General features: G+C 33.3%; 1 protein-coding gene across 5 annotated transcripts in view; it reads left to right on the top strand.

The window, feature by feature from the left end:
• DENND1B (DENN domain containing 1B) overlaps positions 1 to 16,822 on the top strand; it is a 252,763-nt gene that overhangs the window by 160,169 nt on the left and 75,772 nt on the right. For 4 of the 5 annotated variants that reach the window (XM_029935406.1, XM_029935401.1, XM_029935402.1 and 1 more), the window contains 2 exons: positions 217 to 262; positions 5,281 to 5,382. In XM_029935406.1, the coding sequence (XP_029791266.1) occupies positions 217 to 262; positions 5,281 to 5,382 (148 nt within the window). The remainder of the gene's footprint in view (positions 1 to 216; positions 263 to 5,280; positions 5,383 to 16,822) is intronic. The other variant, XM_029935405.1, reaches the window with a different exon arrangement.

The following is a 16,822-nucleotide window of genomic DNA, read 5'->3' as shown; positions in this document are numbered from 1 at the left end:
CTTTTGTGAGTTTTATGCAATGCAATCTTAGTTTGGATATATTAATGGCCTCTCTCAGATTAAATTTGACTTATATTGAAAAATTCTGAATATCTATAGTGAGCTATATTAGAACTGCTCATTCAATTGATTTTTTAAAAACTTCTGAATTACTTGTATTGTTGTTTCAGTGTTAATGAACTTTATGAATATATACATTATATATTTCTAATTTAGTGCTCCGATGCCATACCTGATTGGAATACACGCCAGCCTCATAGAGGTGAGCATCCTTCAGACATGAGATGCGTGAGTGGTAAATAGATGAATAAAAATGAGTTAGAACAGATGTGTTTTGAAAGAGTATCAATTGAATAGTACAAAGCAATGACTAGTTTCATATTTAGGGTATACTTACATGATCATTTTCAGAAAAATAATATTGGAATAATTTCATTTTAATTAGTATATTGAATGACCGTCTTCCATGGCACGAAACCCATGAAAATACGTTAAATTTGGTCAAGGTCATATGGTAAATTTAAGTACTAAATACTTAGTCTTTGATGAACCACTTTCTTTATGGCACCTGGGATATTTTTTTTTATCTGTTTCTTCTTCAGACCTTATTTTGCAGGTCAGAATTTGTGTAATTATGAGTCATAAAGGGAAAATATTTTTATTTTTCAAGCATTAGTATGATCCTTTTTGTCAGTGTGCTTTTTCAAAATGTGGTTGGAATACACTAATCATGAAGTTTTAAATTAAAATGAAGATTTTTTAAGGTTTTTAATTTTTGCACTATCACTTCATTCCAAAATGATTTTTGTGACTTATTATCACTATAGTGAAAAATGTTGAACTTTAAATACCTTGAACGTGGAATCAATGAGATTTCCAGAGAAGACTTCTTAGAAAAATTAGAAAAATAAACAAAAGACTTGGGTCAATTGCGTGGCATTATTATGCTGGCTGATTACTGTTTTTTAACTATTCTTTCTTTCTTTCTTTCTTTCTTTCTTTCTTTCTTTCTTTCTTTCTTTCTTTCTTCCTTCCTTCCTTCCTTCCTTCCTTCCTTCCTTCCTTCCTTCCTTCCTTCCTTCCTTCCTTCCTTTCTTTTTCTTCTTCTTCTTCTTCTTCTTCTTCTTCTTCTTCTTCTTCTTCTTCTTCTTCTTCGTTCTTCTTCTTCTTCTTTCTTCTTCTTCTTTCTTCTTCTTCTTCTTCTTTTTGTGCTTGTGCATATTGTACTTTAAGCCAGTTTCTAATCAACAACCTAAATGAGTTAGATTTGGTTTCCTTATTAGTTGTTGTCATGTATACACCATCAATCCTCATTTTGCTGATCAAGGAAGATCCTGTTGATTATTTTAGGAGTTGTGAGGATCATGTCTGAAGAAATCATGTTCTGATAGTAGTCCTGAATTACATAATTCTACATGTACTCTGGTTTTGGTCACTTTCTCCTTTTGCAAAATGCTAGCGCAATATTTTTTGTTTAATAATAAAATTGAACAATTTTTAATGAATTCCTTTAGTAGACCTGTTAATTTTGAAACCTTAGTTAAATAACATTATGAGTCTTTATGTTTGTTAATTTTTAGAAAACTTGTTTTACATACCCAGGTACTTTCAGTGAAAGGTCACATTGTGTATGAATAAGTATTTAATCTGTTATTTGATTGTAGAACTGGTATTTTCTTTATCAGTATTTTGACTGTACAAAATCTATCCACAGTTGGTTGATGTGGTTTCAAAGTCTTCATATCTGATTTTGATGTTAGTGCGCCCATCTCTTCTTTTTTAATGTATCTAATAGAATACATAATTTTTATAATATGTTTACTTGTACAAGTTAAAAATATTTAAAGTTGTTTATTATACCTGTTGATGTTCTGTATTTTTTTTACATAATGATTCTATACCAACTTTAAAAACAAATGATTCAGCTTTTCCAAAATATTATAGAAATGGGTACATGTTTTAAATATTAAATCATATTTATTACATATTTACTAGACATGTATAGAGAAGATCAGTACTTTTTTAAGGCAAATTTAAGAATTTTTTACTTCTTACAATATTGTCTTCTTACAATATTAGAAATGGTCTGTTTTAATTTTAAATTGGATCATCATTAAATGAGAATGTTTACAGCCATGATCAGATTGGCTGAAATCTCTTTATACTTTGGACTTACTGAACTGTCTTCTTAGTCAATTCTGTTTGGTGTATTGAGTTTAATAGTCAATGAGAAGGTATAATAGGAACTTCAAGAATGTCTGTAAACCACTTGGGTACCGTTTAATAACTCTTTCCTTAATCTATTACAAGACATGCATCCTGCCATTCCATTCTTATTATCTCATTATTAGGCAGATTTTTTAACCAAAATTTTGATCTTTCTTATTTTATATTAATGGTTTTATAATTCAAATGTGGACATATCTATTTACAAATTGTATGTGAGACCAAACTGAGTAATTTTTTATGTTGTGTTTGGTTGCAATTCCAATGAATTTTTGTTTTTTTAGGAAGTTTCAATGTATTCCCTATTCTCTCTGTCAAGACAGTTTTAACATACCAGTTTTACCAAGACTTCTAAACATAATTGTTCAAAGATATGAAACTAATATTTTTTAAAACTTTTTTGTAATTATTTTTGTGTAGTCATGAGTATAAGACGGCTAGAAATCTCTTTTCTTTTAAATGTAAATTTGCTTCCAAAATAAAGGATAATGACATTTTGTTCTTCCTGAAAATTAGACCTCAGGGAGGAACTCAGAGGCTGTAAATGATGAGGAGTAAGTTAGTAGAGGCTACAAGTGTGAGCATTGTATTATGTGTTTTAAGATTCACAAAAGATTCTAAACAAAATGTCGGCTCAGTTTTACAGGAACATGTGGTTGCTAACACTGGGTCGTTTCCTTGCGTTACCATACACGATGCACATTTGGAGTCACATTGCGTGGAAGGTTATATTGAGAGGTTGTGAAAGAAAGACTTACCAACCTGAATACCTTTCTCTTGAGAGTCCTTAATAAGACTTTCAGTCTCTGTCCTAATATTATTTTTCTTATTTTTGAAGAAAAAGGCAAATTCTCCTTTTTCTCTTTCCCAAGTCAAACAGGCTTATGAATTTTATGAGATATAATCATCTGAGACATAGAAAGTGGTATCATTTTATATGCTGTAGGAATTTTTATTCCTATCTAGAAAATAGGTAAAGCCTGACTTGGAGGGAATCAAAGATAAAATAATGACATTAATCCAAATAAAAATTTTAAATTGCATACCACTTTTCCATTTTTGCTTATGTATAATTGTTCTCTTCTTAGTATGTCTCAGTGTATTGATTTGTTGAAATTAATATATTTTTCATTCTTATTGAATGGTCCCTTGGACAAAATTTAATATTCAGCTATTATCATACATTTTTAAACTAAGAGCAAATTGGAAAAATAGTAAACATTTCATGTTAATACTGATTTTTCTTTATTCAGAGTTTGGCATTAGTGTCCTCACAAAACATCTGGTGTCACATAACCATTAGTCCAGGCTACTTAGAGAAACTCATTTCATCCTTTAACAAATACACTAGGTTTCTGGATTATCTTTATAGTTTCTGTTAAAAGGGACAACTTAGAATTGAAGGTGAAAATCAAAATTATGACATACGTATGGAAAGGAAAGGAAATGAGTTTATTTATAAATGTTTTGGCAATAGTGTCACTGTTGTAGGTAGCTCCCTGTTAATTCCCAAGAAACAGCCATCCTCTGACTCTCATTTTGGAGTAATTACAATGTCTTTTAAAGATGGATTTTCAGTACCATGTATCCCCCTGAGAATCCATATTCTACACAGACATTATTGCTTTCTTAACACATACAAATTCCCTACTCTAGACTACCATTTCTCTAGCAAATTTAACATTTCTGCCTACTAAGCAGAGGTTTGAAGTTCTAAATGGATCAGAGAAATTCCAGTCTAGAATAACTTAAAACAAAAAAAAATTGGGTTGGCCAATTTAAAATGTAAGGTATTTAATAATTCTCAAAAAATAACTATTATTTTAGAATGTCATTTTTTTAAATGCTACACTGAAAAAGCTACACTGACAAAACTACAACACTGAAATTAATTGAGTTATTGATAGTTGACCTATACAGTTATGGAATTCTGAGTTGATATATTTCACTAATGAGCACCTAATTTATTTGCATCAATAAACAATGCTATATTTGCATCACTTAAATAAGGCAAATAGAATTATATGGTTTAAGTATACATGTTAGTTTAAATAGGGAAATAAACCTTAAGTATTTTCTTTAAGGATGAAAACTGTGATGAAATTCTAATTTATTGTCATTAGTCCACATATTGACATACTTTGACCATTTGACTAAGTTGACAAACAAGTCACATAATAATCTGATAGACTATTAAGTTTGGTCTTTAAAAATTTTTTTTAATGTTTATTTACTTTTGAGAGAGACAGAGACAGAGCGTGAGCAGAGGAGGGGCAGATAGAGAGAAAGACACAGAATCTGAAATAGGGTCCAGGCTCTGAGTTGTCAGCACAGAGCCTGATGCAGGGCCGGAACTCATGAACTATGAGATCATGACCTGAGCCAAAGCCAAAGTTGGATACCCAACTGACTGAACCACTCAGGTGCCCCTAAATTTGATCTTTTATATTAAATTCATGTTATAAATATTATAATTCCTTATTAAGACTCTATCATTTTTGTTATTCAATTTACAGTCCTCACCATCAGCTTACACCAAATTGGTATGGAAATACAGAGAAAATCTTTATTAAATTTAGTTTACTACAACAGTAATAATTATTGGCTTATGTTACCCCTACAATATGATTTTTGCTAAAAAATAGGTGTAGAACTGGCCACAAGGTTCTGTATCATTGGGCTGAAATTCAGTTGATAATGTTTAAAGGATGTACATTTTTGTGGTTTAATACAGCTGGGCCCATTTTGTGAGTTTTTGTTGCAATATCTCTTTGGTAGTTAAATTATATTCAATATCTCCAAACTAAATCAATGCTTTTAGATGAGCAAACATTCTATTTTAAGGATTTCTTATCCAACTTTTTGAACGGTTGTAGACAAACTTTGTTTCTTATAAGGCAAAGTTTTTTTTTTTATATGTTCTTATAGAATTTTCCTTTTCTTCCCCCAAGGGTAATTGTCATTAAGCTATTTTTCTCTACATTTCTAAGCTTATTATAGTTTTGGAAGGAAAATTTACTAAGATGTTTATTTGTAATTGTGTTTTTTAAACAGAGAGTGAAAAATAAATCATTGGAGGATGTGGTTATGTTAAATGTTGACACAAACACTTTAGAATCACCATTTAATGACTTGAACAACCTACCGAGTGATGTGGTAAGTCTGAAGGTTCTTTTGTGATGAACACGTATCTATCAGTCACCTATCTATCTATCTGTCTCTGTCTGTCTGTCTATCTATCTATCTATCTATCTATCTATCTATCTATCTATCTATCTCCTTTCTCCTGGACCCTTGAATTACCAGAGTTATTTTTCCCAGTTTTTTATTGGAAATAAAAGGACTGAGTATGTGCATGAGTGTGAAAGGAATCGGTGTAGATTCTATATTTAATATTTTTCCCTTTTGGCAGTTGAGGAGATGTTGAATGGAACATCATATTTCTATTGTAAAAGCAGGATCATAATTAAAAAGCTAGATGCATTCATTAGGCAGAGTTTCTTTAAACGTAAGTCTCTTCATCTCATCTTAATCATTATATTACAAAGTAGGCATTTCTGTCTGCCTAGTGGCATGTCTTGCAAAAGAATGAGAGAGTTTTTGAAGGCAAGAAGAAGAAGGGGGCCAATTATCGGCTTTTGCTTCCCTGCCACCTGCCAGTGCATTCCCTTTTAATTAATGATCTGATGGCACTGGTCAATATAATAAGAAATGCTCGTACAGTTGGGGTCAGAAAATGCTGGCTTTGATCTCCCTCAACTTTCTGAAACATTTATTTGTTTTCTCTAAATTATTTCAGTTTTATTTTAATCTTTTCTATCCTGCTGAGGGCCGCAAGAATGAAAACCTACACTGTTTGTCATTTGCTTTGGCAGAGCAAAGACTGCTTACTTAGAATTCTATTTGTAAATTAAACTGCAAACCCAGTTTGTCATAAAAGACATCTGATCCTTTTGAAATGACGAAAACTGTCTTTTGTCTGTAAAGGCTGATAAATTAAGTGCCAGTTCTCTTCTGCTCTTTGATCTTGCAGAGGGTGTGTGTGTGAGTGTGTGTGTGTGTGTGTGTGTGTGTGTGTGTGTGTGCGCACGCATGTGTGTGTCTGCAGCTTATAATAGGATATACTCTGTATTTCATGTTAAATAGTCTCAGAAAGTGCATTTTTGGCTTGTGTATTTCCTTAGAACAGGGCAAAATGCAAGCTAGTGCTGCTTCTGTATATATTTTAATGTCTATTTAAAAATATCTTTATAACATAGTTCTAAGTTAAAAATAACTCCTTTTTTAAAAAATCCACTTTTTTCAGAGATGTTAAAATTTGGAAATAAAAAGCCTTCATCATATATTTTTCTGCAATATTGCAAGTACTTTGAAATCATTATTAGGGAGTTTGAAAAAGTGAATTTAAAAATTTCAAACTCAAAATATACACAAATGCTAGCTTTGATTGTTTCTATGGCTAGTGATAGGAAAAACATGATTTTAAAGTTAAAATCAGATTATCTATGCCCATAGATAACCTAAAATACTTGCTGACCCTGAAGCAAATTAAATTGAACTACTTTATCTAACTGTAGTAAAATTTATGCTATGTATGAACAAATCCAAACCCAAGCCAGTAAAGAATTATATTATCTTTTTAGCTCATTATAACTAGATTGCCTCATTATAAAAATTTTGCGAAAGCTGCTAGAAATGATTAGAATTATTCATTTAGAAATCCATCAAAGAATTCTTTATTGGATAGAAAAATAATTATGATATAAAGTCCCAACTTTTACAAATATTTTCTTTATGTGAAATGCATTTCCTACTGTTAATGCCGTAAGCAGAAAGGATTGTTAATAAAAAGAAAAAAGAAGAAGAAGACAACAAAGAAAAACGAGAAAGAATTAAGCCTTTTTTGTGTCATAAAAATTCTTATAGTCAGCTTCAATGGTTATCAAGAAAAACAGTTTATAATATTTTTTTGATAGGTGATTCTTATGTAATTGAGAAGTACTACTTTCCCAATAGAATGAGTTCAAGACATTTATTTTAAAATACGAAGAAGTTAAGCAGTATTCACAAAATGTAAAAGCCTAAATATGTGAAATGACAGGAGGGACCATCTTGTTGCTTATTTATAAGTAACACTTAACTGTATGTATCGGAAGTATAAAAAAAAAAAAAGGGTAGATAAAACTCCATGTATGCTTGAGATTAAGGACCGGAGATTTATAGACAAATTTGAGCAACGAATAAGTGGATATAGCTCTGGGGTGGAACCAGGGCCATATATGAAAGTTTGAGTTGTTTTAAAGTTATAGTCATTTTCTACAAGGTAGGTTGTTTGTGTAACCCCTCTCTAATAAATTTAGCTTTTTCCATCCATTTTCCAAAAGCTATCTCTTGTAGTTCTGCAGAAAATATGCTAAAGTATCACATCATACTTTTTATATTTGTCAAATGTTTTAAATGAGATGTGTTAGAGTCACAGATGATCTTACTAAATTTTTTGTGTTGTAATCTAAATAAAAAAATATATACTTGAATCCTGAAAAATAACCTGAAAAAAATCCCAGTATTGTTTGATTATTTAATAAATTAACTCATATTTAAAAGGGGGCCTCTTAAAATCATTCACCAGAGCATTTAAATTATACTTACAGGCTAGAGGACTTTCTATGCATGTGCACTCTATTACTGTGTCAGCCTGACCAGTGGTCTTGGCTGTTCAAAGGTCAGTGGTCACAGTTGTCCTGAATTACTAGTTCTTTTTTCCTGTGGACCCTCTGCTGTGTTGCATGCTGTAATCTTCTTAATGGCTTCATTCCAATATTCACACATAATATTTTAGATTTATTGACTGTTAGAAATACTACCATGCCAGTAGCAGTTCCGCTACTCTTAAGGTATTTAAAATTGGAAAAATAAATCAGGGCAAAGCTTTCAGGAATCCTTTGTTTTCCTTAAGGGAAGGGAAAAAACTCTCTTCCTGTCTTCTGACAAGAACACTTGTTTTTCGATTTCATCATTTCACTATAGATTTGGATCATTAAAAGAAAAAAAATAAAAATTTTATTAAGAGTGATTTTAACAATATAGATTTTTACGTGGAATATCTTAAAAGCAGTAGACCCATTAAAATGTACTTTTGTAGTTTTCTGTCTGAATACATTGTGACTTTATTTTTTAGCGGCTACGTCAAATACAGATACCTTCAAACATGTAGGTTGAGTATACTAAAATGACAAATAAATTTGAGGGCTATGTAACAATATCAATTGAATTTAGTGTTATCATGCTGCATTTTTAAGTGTGGGGAAAACAAAACAGTTGAGTTAAATACAATATTTGAAATGTCAAGTGATGAGTTCTTTTTAATTTTAGAAAATGTACTATTGAGACTCCTTCATTCCAAATACGTACACAAATTTATTTCAATTACATAGCAGTTTGAAATATATAGTCACAGGTATTACTGCTCATTTTAATTTTTATCATCATTAATATTTTTAAAAGTAATTTGGAGAATTCTTAACTATTTCAAAAATAAATAGTACAACTCATTGTTAGAAAATTAAGCTAATTAGAATTACAATGAGATTTAGGAAATCTCTTTGTGAGAAAATTAAATTAAAACAATTACAAAATATTATAAATGAAAGCAGGTTAGACTAGACATCTGAAAAAGTTACATGCATCAAAATACCCGTTACTGGGAAAGTGAATTTTTATCTATGTTTCTTTACTCTTTAAATAATTTTAACTGATTAGATTATAAAATGACATACTCTCAGGTCAATACATTTATCCCTATTTTAGATAAGAAAATGAAGACACAGAAATTATATACTGTTAACAGTGTTTATAGAGCTTTAGTTCATAGAGGCTCACCCTCTCACACTTATGCCCCAAATACTAGCCCCTGGTCCCTTCCATATAAATATGATATACAGCGTAATGAGGAACTGTTTTGGCGTTTACTATCGAAACTTCCTCTCTATTCGAATCTTGCTTACGAAGTATCCGTGTCACCTGTTTCATTTAAATTAGGATTGTTAACACTTTAAAAAACTTATTTTCAATTTATATGTAACACTATTGGAAAATGATTTTTAAAATTTTCTATTATGAGGGGATGTAGGAAATATAATACGCTTAAGCATTATTGAACAATTCACCATGGACCTTGGTATGCTATAGGATAGCTACATTTAGTCTAAAGCATATTTAATTACTAAAACATTAAAAATATTTTACTATAAAATGGATTCATCTAAAATACTGTGCATCTTATAGTGACACTTTCAAGTATCATGTGAAGGAATAGGTTAATGGTTTTATTGTGCAGTGAAAAGACACAAATTGTTCTGAAGCACCAAAAATCATTAAATGCCTGAAAACCCCCAAAACCCCAACTTTAAGTAAAAATTTAAGATGTCTACATTTGAGGGAGTTAATTAATTTAGGAAAAATTTGGGAAAGAATTGGGTATTTCAGAGAATTTTTAAAAATCAGCTTTTTTTTTAAAAAGAAAAAGGAAGTTTATAAACAAATTTAACTCTTTCACTGTGTGAATAGCTAATAGATATGTTTAATTCATAGGATATTTCCTCTAACTTAACACGAAGGTTTAATATGTTAAATTGTCATAATATATGTTATAAAGAAAAAGAAAAGGCCCCAGAGAATATTATATTAGTTCCAGGTTTGCCAGAGCTCTGCTATAATCCTTATCATGTTTAACAGTAAATAAATTCCCCAGCAAAATTCTAGAGTGCAAGGTTTAGAAAGATAACCTGATTTCATTCAGGTTCTAGAGAATTTAGAGAACGTTGTTGTTGTTGTTTTGTTTTGTTTTTTGTTTTGGGTTTTTTTTTTTGGTTTAATAAAGTAGACTTCCGGAGGCAAATACTGCTTTCAGCTCCCCCTGGAGAAATGCAGTCATACTCTCCTCGGTCTCCAGCAGTTACAATTCAGGCACCTAGAGTGCATTCCCCACCACACAGCCTAGTGCAGAGCTCTGTAAATAGTAGGCATTCTGTAAATGGCGGGTGAAGGGAAACATAATTGCATTTCTTTTATCTTTTGTTATAGAAGTTGCTTTTAAAATCCCTGTTTAGAGTTACTAAGAACATTTTATAAGGATAGTTTCGTCTGACTTTCATAGTAATGAAAAGAAGAAACCTGAGTGTATGTTTAATACACACTTTTGTGGCTATGAGTGTGACTCAGTTTCCCTGGAAACGGGGACCGTGTCGTGATGGTCACTGTACTTCTTCACCCGCTTTTGGGTATCGGTGAACACTCACTGTTCCTTTAAATAATTATTTTCAGAGAATTGATTGTATACTAAATTTTTTGCTGCTGTTGTTGTAAGTAAATGATAGTTTGTGATTTTTCCTACTGTGTTCTTGGTGTGTATGTTTTTAATCTAAACTTTAAATACGAAAGCAAAACAAAATGAGAAAACAAAAGTCAAAACCTTAATTAACTGGGATTCTAAACTTTTAAAAGGTCTTTGTTATTTTCTCCCAGCTGAGTCCCTCCCAATGCTGTGATCCAGGCTTTAGTAGCTCCCTCCCTAGGTCTCTGTACTTTTGCCATTTTAAAGTTGATTTATAGTTTGTTACTCTTAGTGATTTTAAGTGCTCATGAATTCCTTGGCTTTCTCATGGGTTTTCATTTCCATCTAAATTACCGAGCCTTCCTCCAAATGTCTTTTTTTCTGTATCATCTTAAAAGCATGCTTCTCTCTCTTCTTACTGCTAATGCATATATACATACATCATACAAATACATATATCATATATATGTGTATGTACATATATGTGTATATATTTAAATGTAAAGACCTTGATTTTGGCTCTAAAAATAATTTCCTATTTGTTTCTACTTCTTTAAGTTCTCGACTTTTCCACATACAGGAGACTTTCTGTGTGTGTGATATTGTGAGCACTGTCACAATAGTGGTTCCGAAGCCTTGGTGATATCATGACTTGGTGGACTTTTCTGGGCCCAATCAAAGATATTCTGATCCAGTTAACTAGAGATATTAATGTAAAAGGGTGGCAGGCAGCTAATGTAAAATGTATTTATTCATTCATTCAGTTAATCATTCATTCAAATATTTATCGAGTACCCACTGTATGCCTGTATTATGCTAGGAGCCGAGTGAAGAAGAAGACATGATACACTGCTCTCAAGGAGCATTCATCAGAACCCAACCATGTGGCCCCACCAAGTCAGGAGGGACGTTGGAACATAGCTGGGTCCACATAGCGAGGTTAAGCTAGCACCATTTGAAACTTAGGATTTCTCTTACCAAAGAAAGGGAGGGTGCCTGTTGGTGGACTGGCAGTCATCACTGCTGTAAGTACACTGGAAAAGCTGATTTTAGCCTGAGACGTCATTCTTACCAGTCTAAACACTCAGATCATTTCTTTGTGGTGCAGCCAAGCTCAAGGTGTCAAAACATCGGTTTCCAGAATTGGCCTGAATGAGAATGAGTAAGCCATGCAAAGTAGGAGGAGGAGGAATAGCATGTGCAAAGGCTCTGCTGTGAGGGTGAGGTTGGCAAATTCAAGAAATGGAAAGAAGTCTTGTGTAGCTGTGGTGAGATGAACAAAAAAGAGAATGATGCAAAATCAGGTTCTAGAGAGAAGAGGTGTGATCATAAAAGACCTGTAGTTCTTATTAAGGACACTTGAACGTTATTAGAAATCCATTGGAGATTTTTAGCAGAGGAAGAGTGTGATCCGCTTTGACTCAGAAAATAGCATCTTGGGTTCTGGGTCCTGAAGATTTACTGGGTAGAAGAGATGAAGCAGGAAGGTCGGTTGAGAGACCTTTTGTAGCAAGCTAGTTTCTTGACCTTGATAGTGGCAGGGATTGAGAGGGAAGTGGACAGATTTGAAATCTGCATCGGAGGCCCAACGGACAGGGCTTGGTGCATGTGGGAGAGGAGAAAGGGTGCAGTATGAGGACGACCTGCAAGATTCTGACTAACTGGATGAATGGAAACGGCATTGATACTAGAGACACTGGCATGACACTGGGCTTGAGGCAGGACAAGAGCAGTTGGGTTGCCTTAATTTTATGATGGCCTCTGAAAGGAAAATAGGTATAACTGACCCTATATTAACTAGGTTTTGAGAGGTAATATAAGCATACAGAGAGGCAATGTAATGCTACACTCTGCAAACATAGCATGTGCTTTTCATTTGATCAGTGTTAAAAGTTACTGTTTTAATCCTCACGTAGAAGCTTCCTAGAAAATTATATTAAGAGGGTAGGTTTCATTTTGTTTCTAAAATAACCTGCACATTAGAAACTAGAGTAAGGAAGTGTGGGGATTTAATACCTGATTCATATGGTAACTGTATCTTGTTTTAAGGGAGAATAAAACATTTGATCTTCGTAACATTTTTCTAACGCAGGTCACTACTTGAAGCTCTAACTTTTCTAAATGTTATGTGGATTCTCGAATATGGCGTAGGTATTTAAAAACATCATCGGAGGGGCACTTCAGAGCCGCATAGGTTATCTAAGTATTATTTCCAGACATTTAGATTTATTTACCTTCTGCTCTTTACCCTGCTGCTTATCTTTGTGATGTTAAAAAGCAAAATTAAAATTTCTAAGTGTAGGGGTTAACTTCTGTTTCCTGAAAGGACACATCTAAAATCAAGAGAAAAATCTTTCACTTCCCCAGAAAAGCTCAGCTCCTTTAATATACTCTCCCTTCCTAACTCCCCGTTGGCATAATTACTTCATTGCTCAGACTGTGCACGTGGCCTGCACTCTTTTAATTTATACCTGTTTGTTATGTTTACTCATCTAATTCCCTTCTTTTATTCATAGTCACTTTAGTGTTAAGAGGGTAAAAGTGGAGAATTGGTGGTAATATTATTCCTGTTGCAGTGAACTCCCGCTGGGCCAAACCCAGATTATAATTCCTCTCGTGGATGGCTCCTCAGAAGCTGAATTCTCACTGTGTGAAAGGAATCTAAACATTTGATAAGAGCAATGAAATGATGTGTATTCCTGAAGTTCTTTTCACTGCTAACCTGTTTCTTTGGTCTAATGTAATACCCAGTTAGACTTACAAAGATAATTCATTTACAGATTGAAGACTGTCATAAGAGAATTAGATGTGAGTTTTGAAGTAGTATTTAGCCTTTGGAAGCTTGCTTATTTTCTTAAGAATATAAAGAGAAAACAACGTATACTTTTTCAGTGTCCCATAGTGGGATTGTGTGATAATAGCCATGTAACTAAAGTTCCAAACGCTCTTCTGAATTCAGAGTTACATATGAGTATAAACTTTAGGATTTCAGGGGAAAATGGACATTTATTTCCTAAATAAACTTAGAAGCTTGGAAGTTAAAGCAGAAAACGCTATTTCCTGGACCAAATATTGAAAAAGTACAGAAGAGACATCACCGTTTTTATAGATAAAAACTGTGAAAAGCTAATTAGCGCTGCAGAGGGCATCGGTAACGGGTGATAATTTACTCCCGTGATCTAACGGATGGGGAAACAGCAAGGTTGACAGTCATTTCACGTTAGACTCATATCTTCTTGTCTAAAAGTGATTTGAGAAAGTATTTCATTTTAACAGGCTAGTTTTGAGCATTGTTTTGTACATCCAGAAACCCTTACCTCACCTGCCCTCTTGGTCTCTGAAAAACAGGAGCAGGTTCAGGTCTACGTCCTGACAGAGCCCACCTAGAGCAAGTCAAGGGAGACCTCCTTCCGCAGTTCGTAAAGGCTGAAATAGTGTAGAAATAGGCAAAGGAACAATGTAACCATATTTCTTACCAGGCAACTAGTCTCACATGTCTGTATGAAATTAGATAGTATGCCCAAATAGAATTGTACTTTTCAATAGAAATGTGAGCCACATACACAGTTTTAACTTTCCAGGTAGCCATGTTAAAAAGTAAAAAAAAAAAAAAAAATAGGTGAAGTTAACTTTAATATATTTTATTTAGTCAAATACTCAAAATACTGTTTTATTATATAATCCATATAAAAATTATTAGTGAGGTATTTTACATTGGGGAGTAATAGATCTTCAAAGTCAAGTGTATATTTTACACTCACAGCAAACCCAATTTGCACTAGTCCCATCTCAAGTGCTTATGTGTCTAATGGCTACTATCTTGGACAGCGCCGTTCTAGAACAGGTGTTTCCTTTTTCTTCCCTATTTTCTGCAGAGCTCCCGAGGGGGCTCAGAAACTACATTGACTGACTAATTTTGGAGGTGAAGACCCCATAGTTATGGTTTGGGTAGGAAGGGCTGTGGCAATGTGACAGACATCCTAACTAGCTCACAGGGGTGGTCAAGGACTTGGGGTCCTGAAGGCGAAATCGTGGTTTGACTTGTAGACCTCTGTAAGCATACCTTATGCTTGTCCTAAGAATACTGACTTTGTGGAGAACTGGAATGTCAATGTAATGTTTTGTAGAAAAATACACTTTGAGGAATTTCTTTTGCAAAGATGTAAGTAAGGCATGGCATTTTAAAATACATTTTATTTTTGAAAGCAAAATTTTATTTTTTTAAAAAGTTTTTATTTATTTGTTTGTTTGGTTTTTGTTTTGAAGGAGAAAGAGTATGTGCAGGAGAGGGGCAGAGAGAGAATCCTAGGCAGGGTCCATGCTGTCGGTGTGGAGCTTGATGCGTGATTCTAACACATGAACAGTGAGATCATGATCTGAAACGAAATCATGAGTTGGATACTTAATTGACTGAGCCACCCAGGCACCCCTTGAAAGCAAAATTTAAAAACAACCCAGCCATTTACTTTTTGTAATATATGAAAAGACATATTCCTTCCTTATTAATAAGCCTTTTGGGGGGGCAATTATTAAATACATGTATTACTATTTATTCCCATTTGTTTTCTTTAAAGGCATTTGAAGCTTAAAAGATAACATTATTACAAACTTTAGAACAAAAAACGTTGTTATAAAATTTGTTTTTGCATTATTTAGCTATCTTTATTGTTTGACTAGGTGGGTTACCTAAAAATGTGCATTTACAGTTTAGGTTTTAATAATAAAAACTTCCTGATTTATGCACTTTGTGGGCTAAATGAATTAGGCTCCAAACTTTTATCTAAATCTATGGAGCTTGGATATAAATTGAGAAGATCACAGCTATGGGGAGAAGACCTATCCGGCAAAGACCTTTTTGCATAGATTATGAACATCATAACTCAATAATTTTTTCAAAACTGTGGTTATAATTGGACCCAATGGGGGTCTCTTTCTTTGATCAGATCACAGTAACTGTGACTTTACACTGGAAAATGTCACTACTGTGAAGGTTTATCACCTGTAGAGCTGGTCTTTCCTCTGATGCTGTGTTCATTTCTCATTAGCATTATTCAAAGTTTAGTTGTTAATTAGCTTGACACTTCAATTACAGGCATCATCTACAGGAGTAGTCAGGGCTGCTTGCATAAAGAAAAAATACCCTTCCTTGTATGTGTATGTAAAGGAGAAATGACATTATTTTGTTATCTGTTAGTTTCATAAGGGTAAGAATATGCTTTGTTTAGGGAACAATCCATCCACAATGTGTCCCATTGGTTTTGTTTTCTTAAGAAAACAAGAGTTTTTACATGACTTCATGTTCCCATGTAAAGCATCGATGAGGAGTATATGGGCACCAATATTGTTTATGTGTAGAGAGTATAGTTTTCTAGGATGCATGAAAGGTATTGGTTGAGTGAATTAGAGCAACAGGAATATCACATCACTTCCCCTTAAAAAAATAAGAGTGTACATGAGGATTGTGATTATACTTCTAAAATACTCATCTAAGTAAGGTTGTTCATAAATAATATACATTCTCTAAAATATACAGAACCTGGAATGAAAAGATGCAAATGTATGAACAATCATTACAAAGTGCCTTGAAAACTTATGCGAATTACCATGTAATAAATTTTTCTTTGATTTAAAAACATTGTTTTAATCTGATTACGGGTTCGTAAGGCAACGACGTTGGACTCAAAGCCAGCATATTGTGGTGGATAAAACTGGACAGAACTGGGTTGAAATCTCAGTTTTGCCACGGATTAGCTACGTATAAGCTGTCTAGTGAGGGCAAACTGATTCACATCGCTGAGCCCCTATTCCCACTCTTCATAAATGATAGTACACGTGCCTTTCTTAGAAGAGTGGGAGGATTGGATGAGACCGTGAATAGCATTTGCAGAACCTAATTCTCTACTCGTCGTAGGTTCTCAACAACTTCAGCTTCTCCCCCCCTCTTTTTTTGTCTCATAATGGTGGAAACTATTCAACAAACGACTAGGAAATTACATATGAAAATGAGGCTTCCAAAAATAAAATTAAATGGTAAGTGATCCTGGAGGACCCGTAACAAATAACCTTACATGGCAGAAATGAACGACGCCCAACCGGCTTCATCTCAAAACAAGTAGACACATGTTGTAATTGCTAAAAATCTGCAGAAAAGTGGCTCATGAGCAGTTTACTGTAAAATAATTAAAGCTTATTTATGTCAAGAGGCCTTGGGAAAAAAAGAGAGCATAAACCAATTTGCATTAGCACGTTACCATCGGCCCCTGC

This window comes from Suricata suricatta, chromosome 3 (genome assembly GCF_006229205.1).
Source record: "Suricata suricatta isolate VVHF042 chromosome 3, meerkat_22Aug2017_6uvM2_HiC, whole genome shotgun sequence".
In the NCBI taxonomy this organism is placed as follows: domain Eukaryota; kingdom Metazoa; phylum Chordata; class Mammalia; order Carnivora; family Herpestidae; genus Suricata; species Suricata suricatta.
The sequence above is the reverse complement of the archived record's forward strand: the minus strand, read 5'-3'. Positions and strand labels throughout refer to the sequence as shown.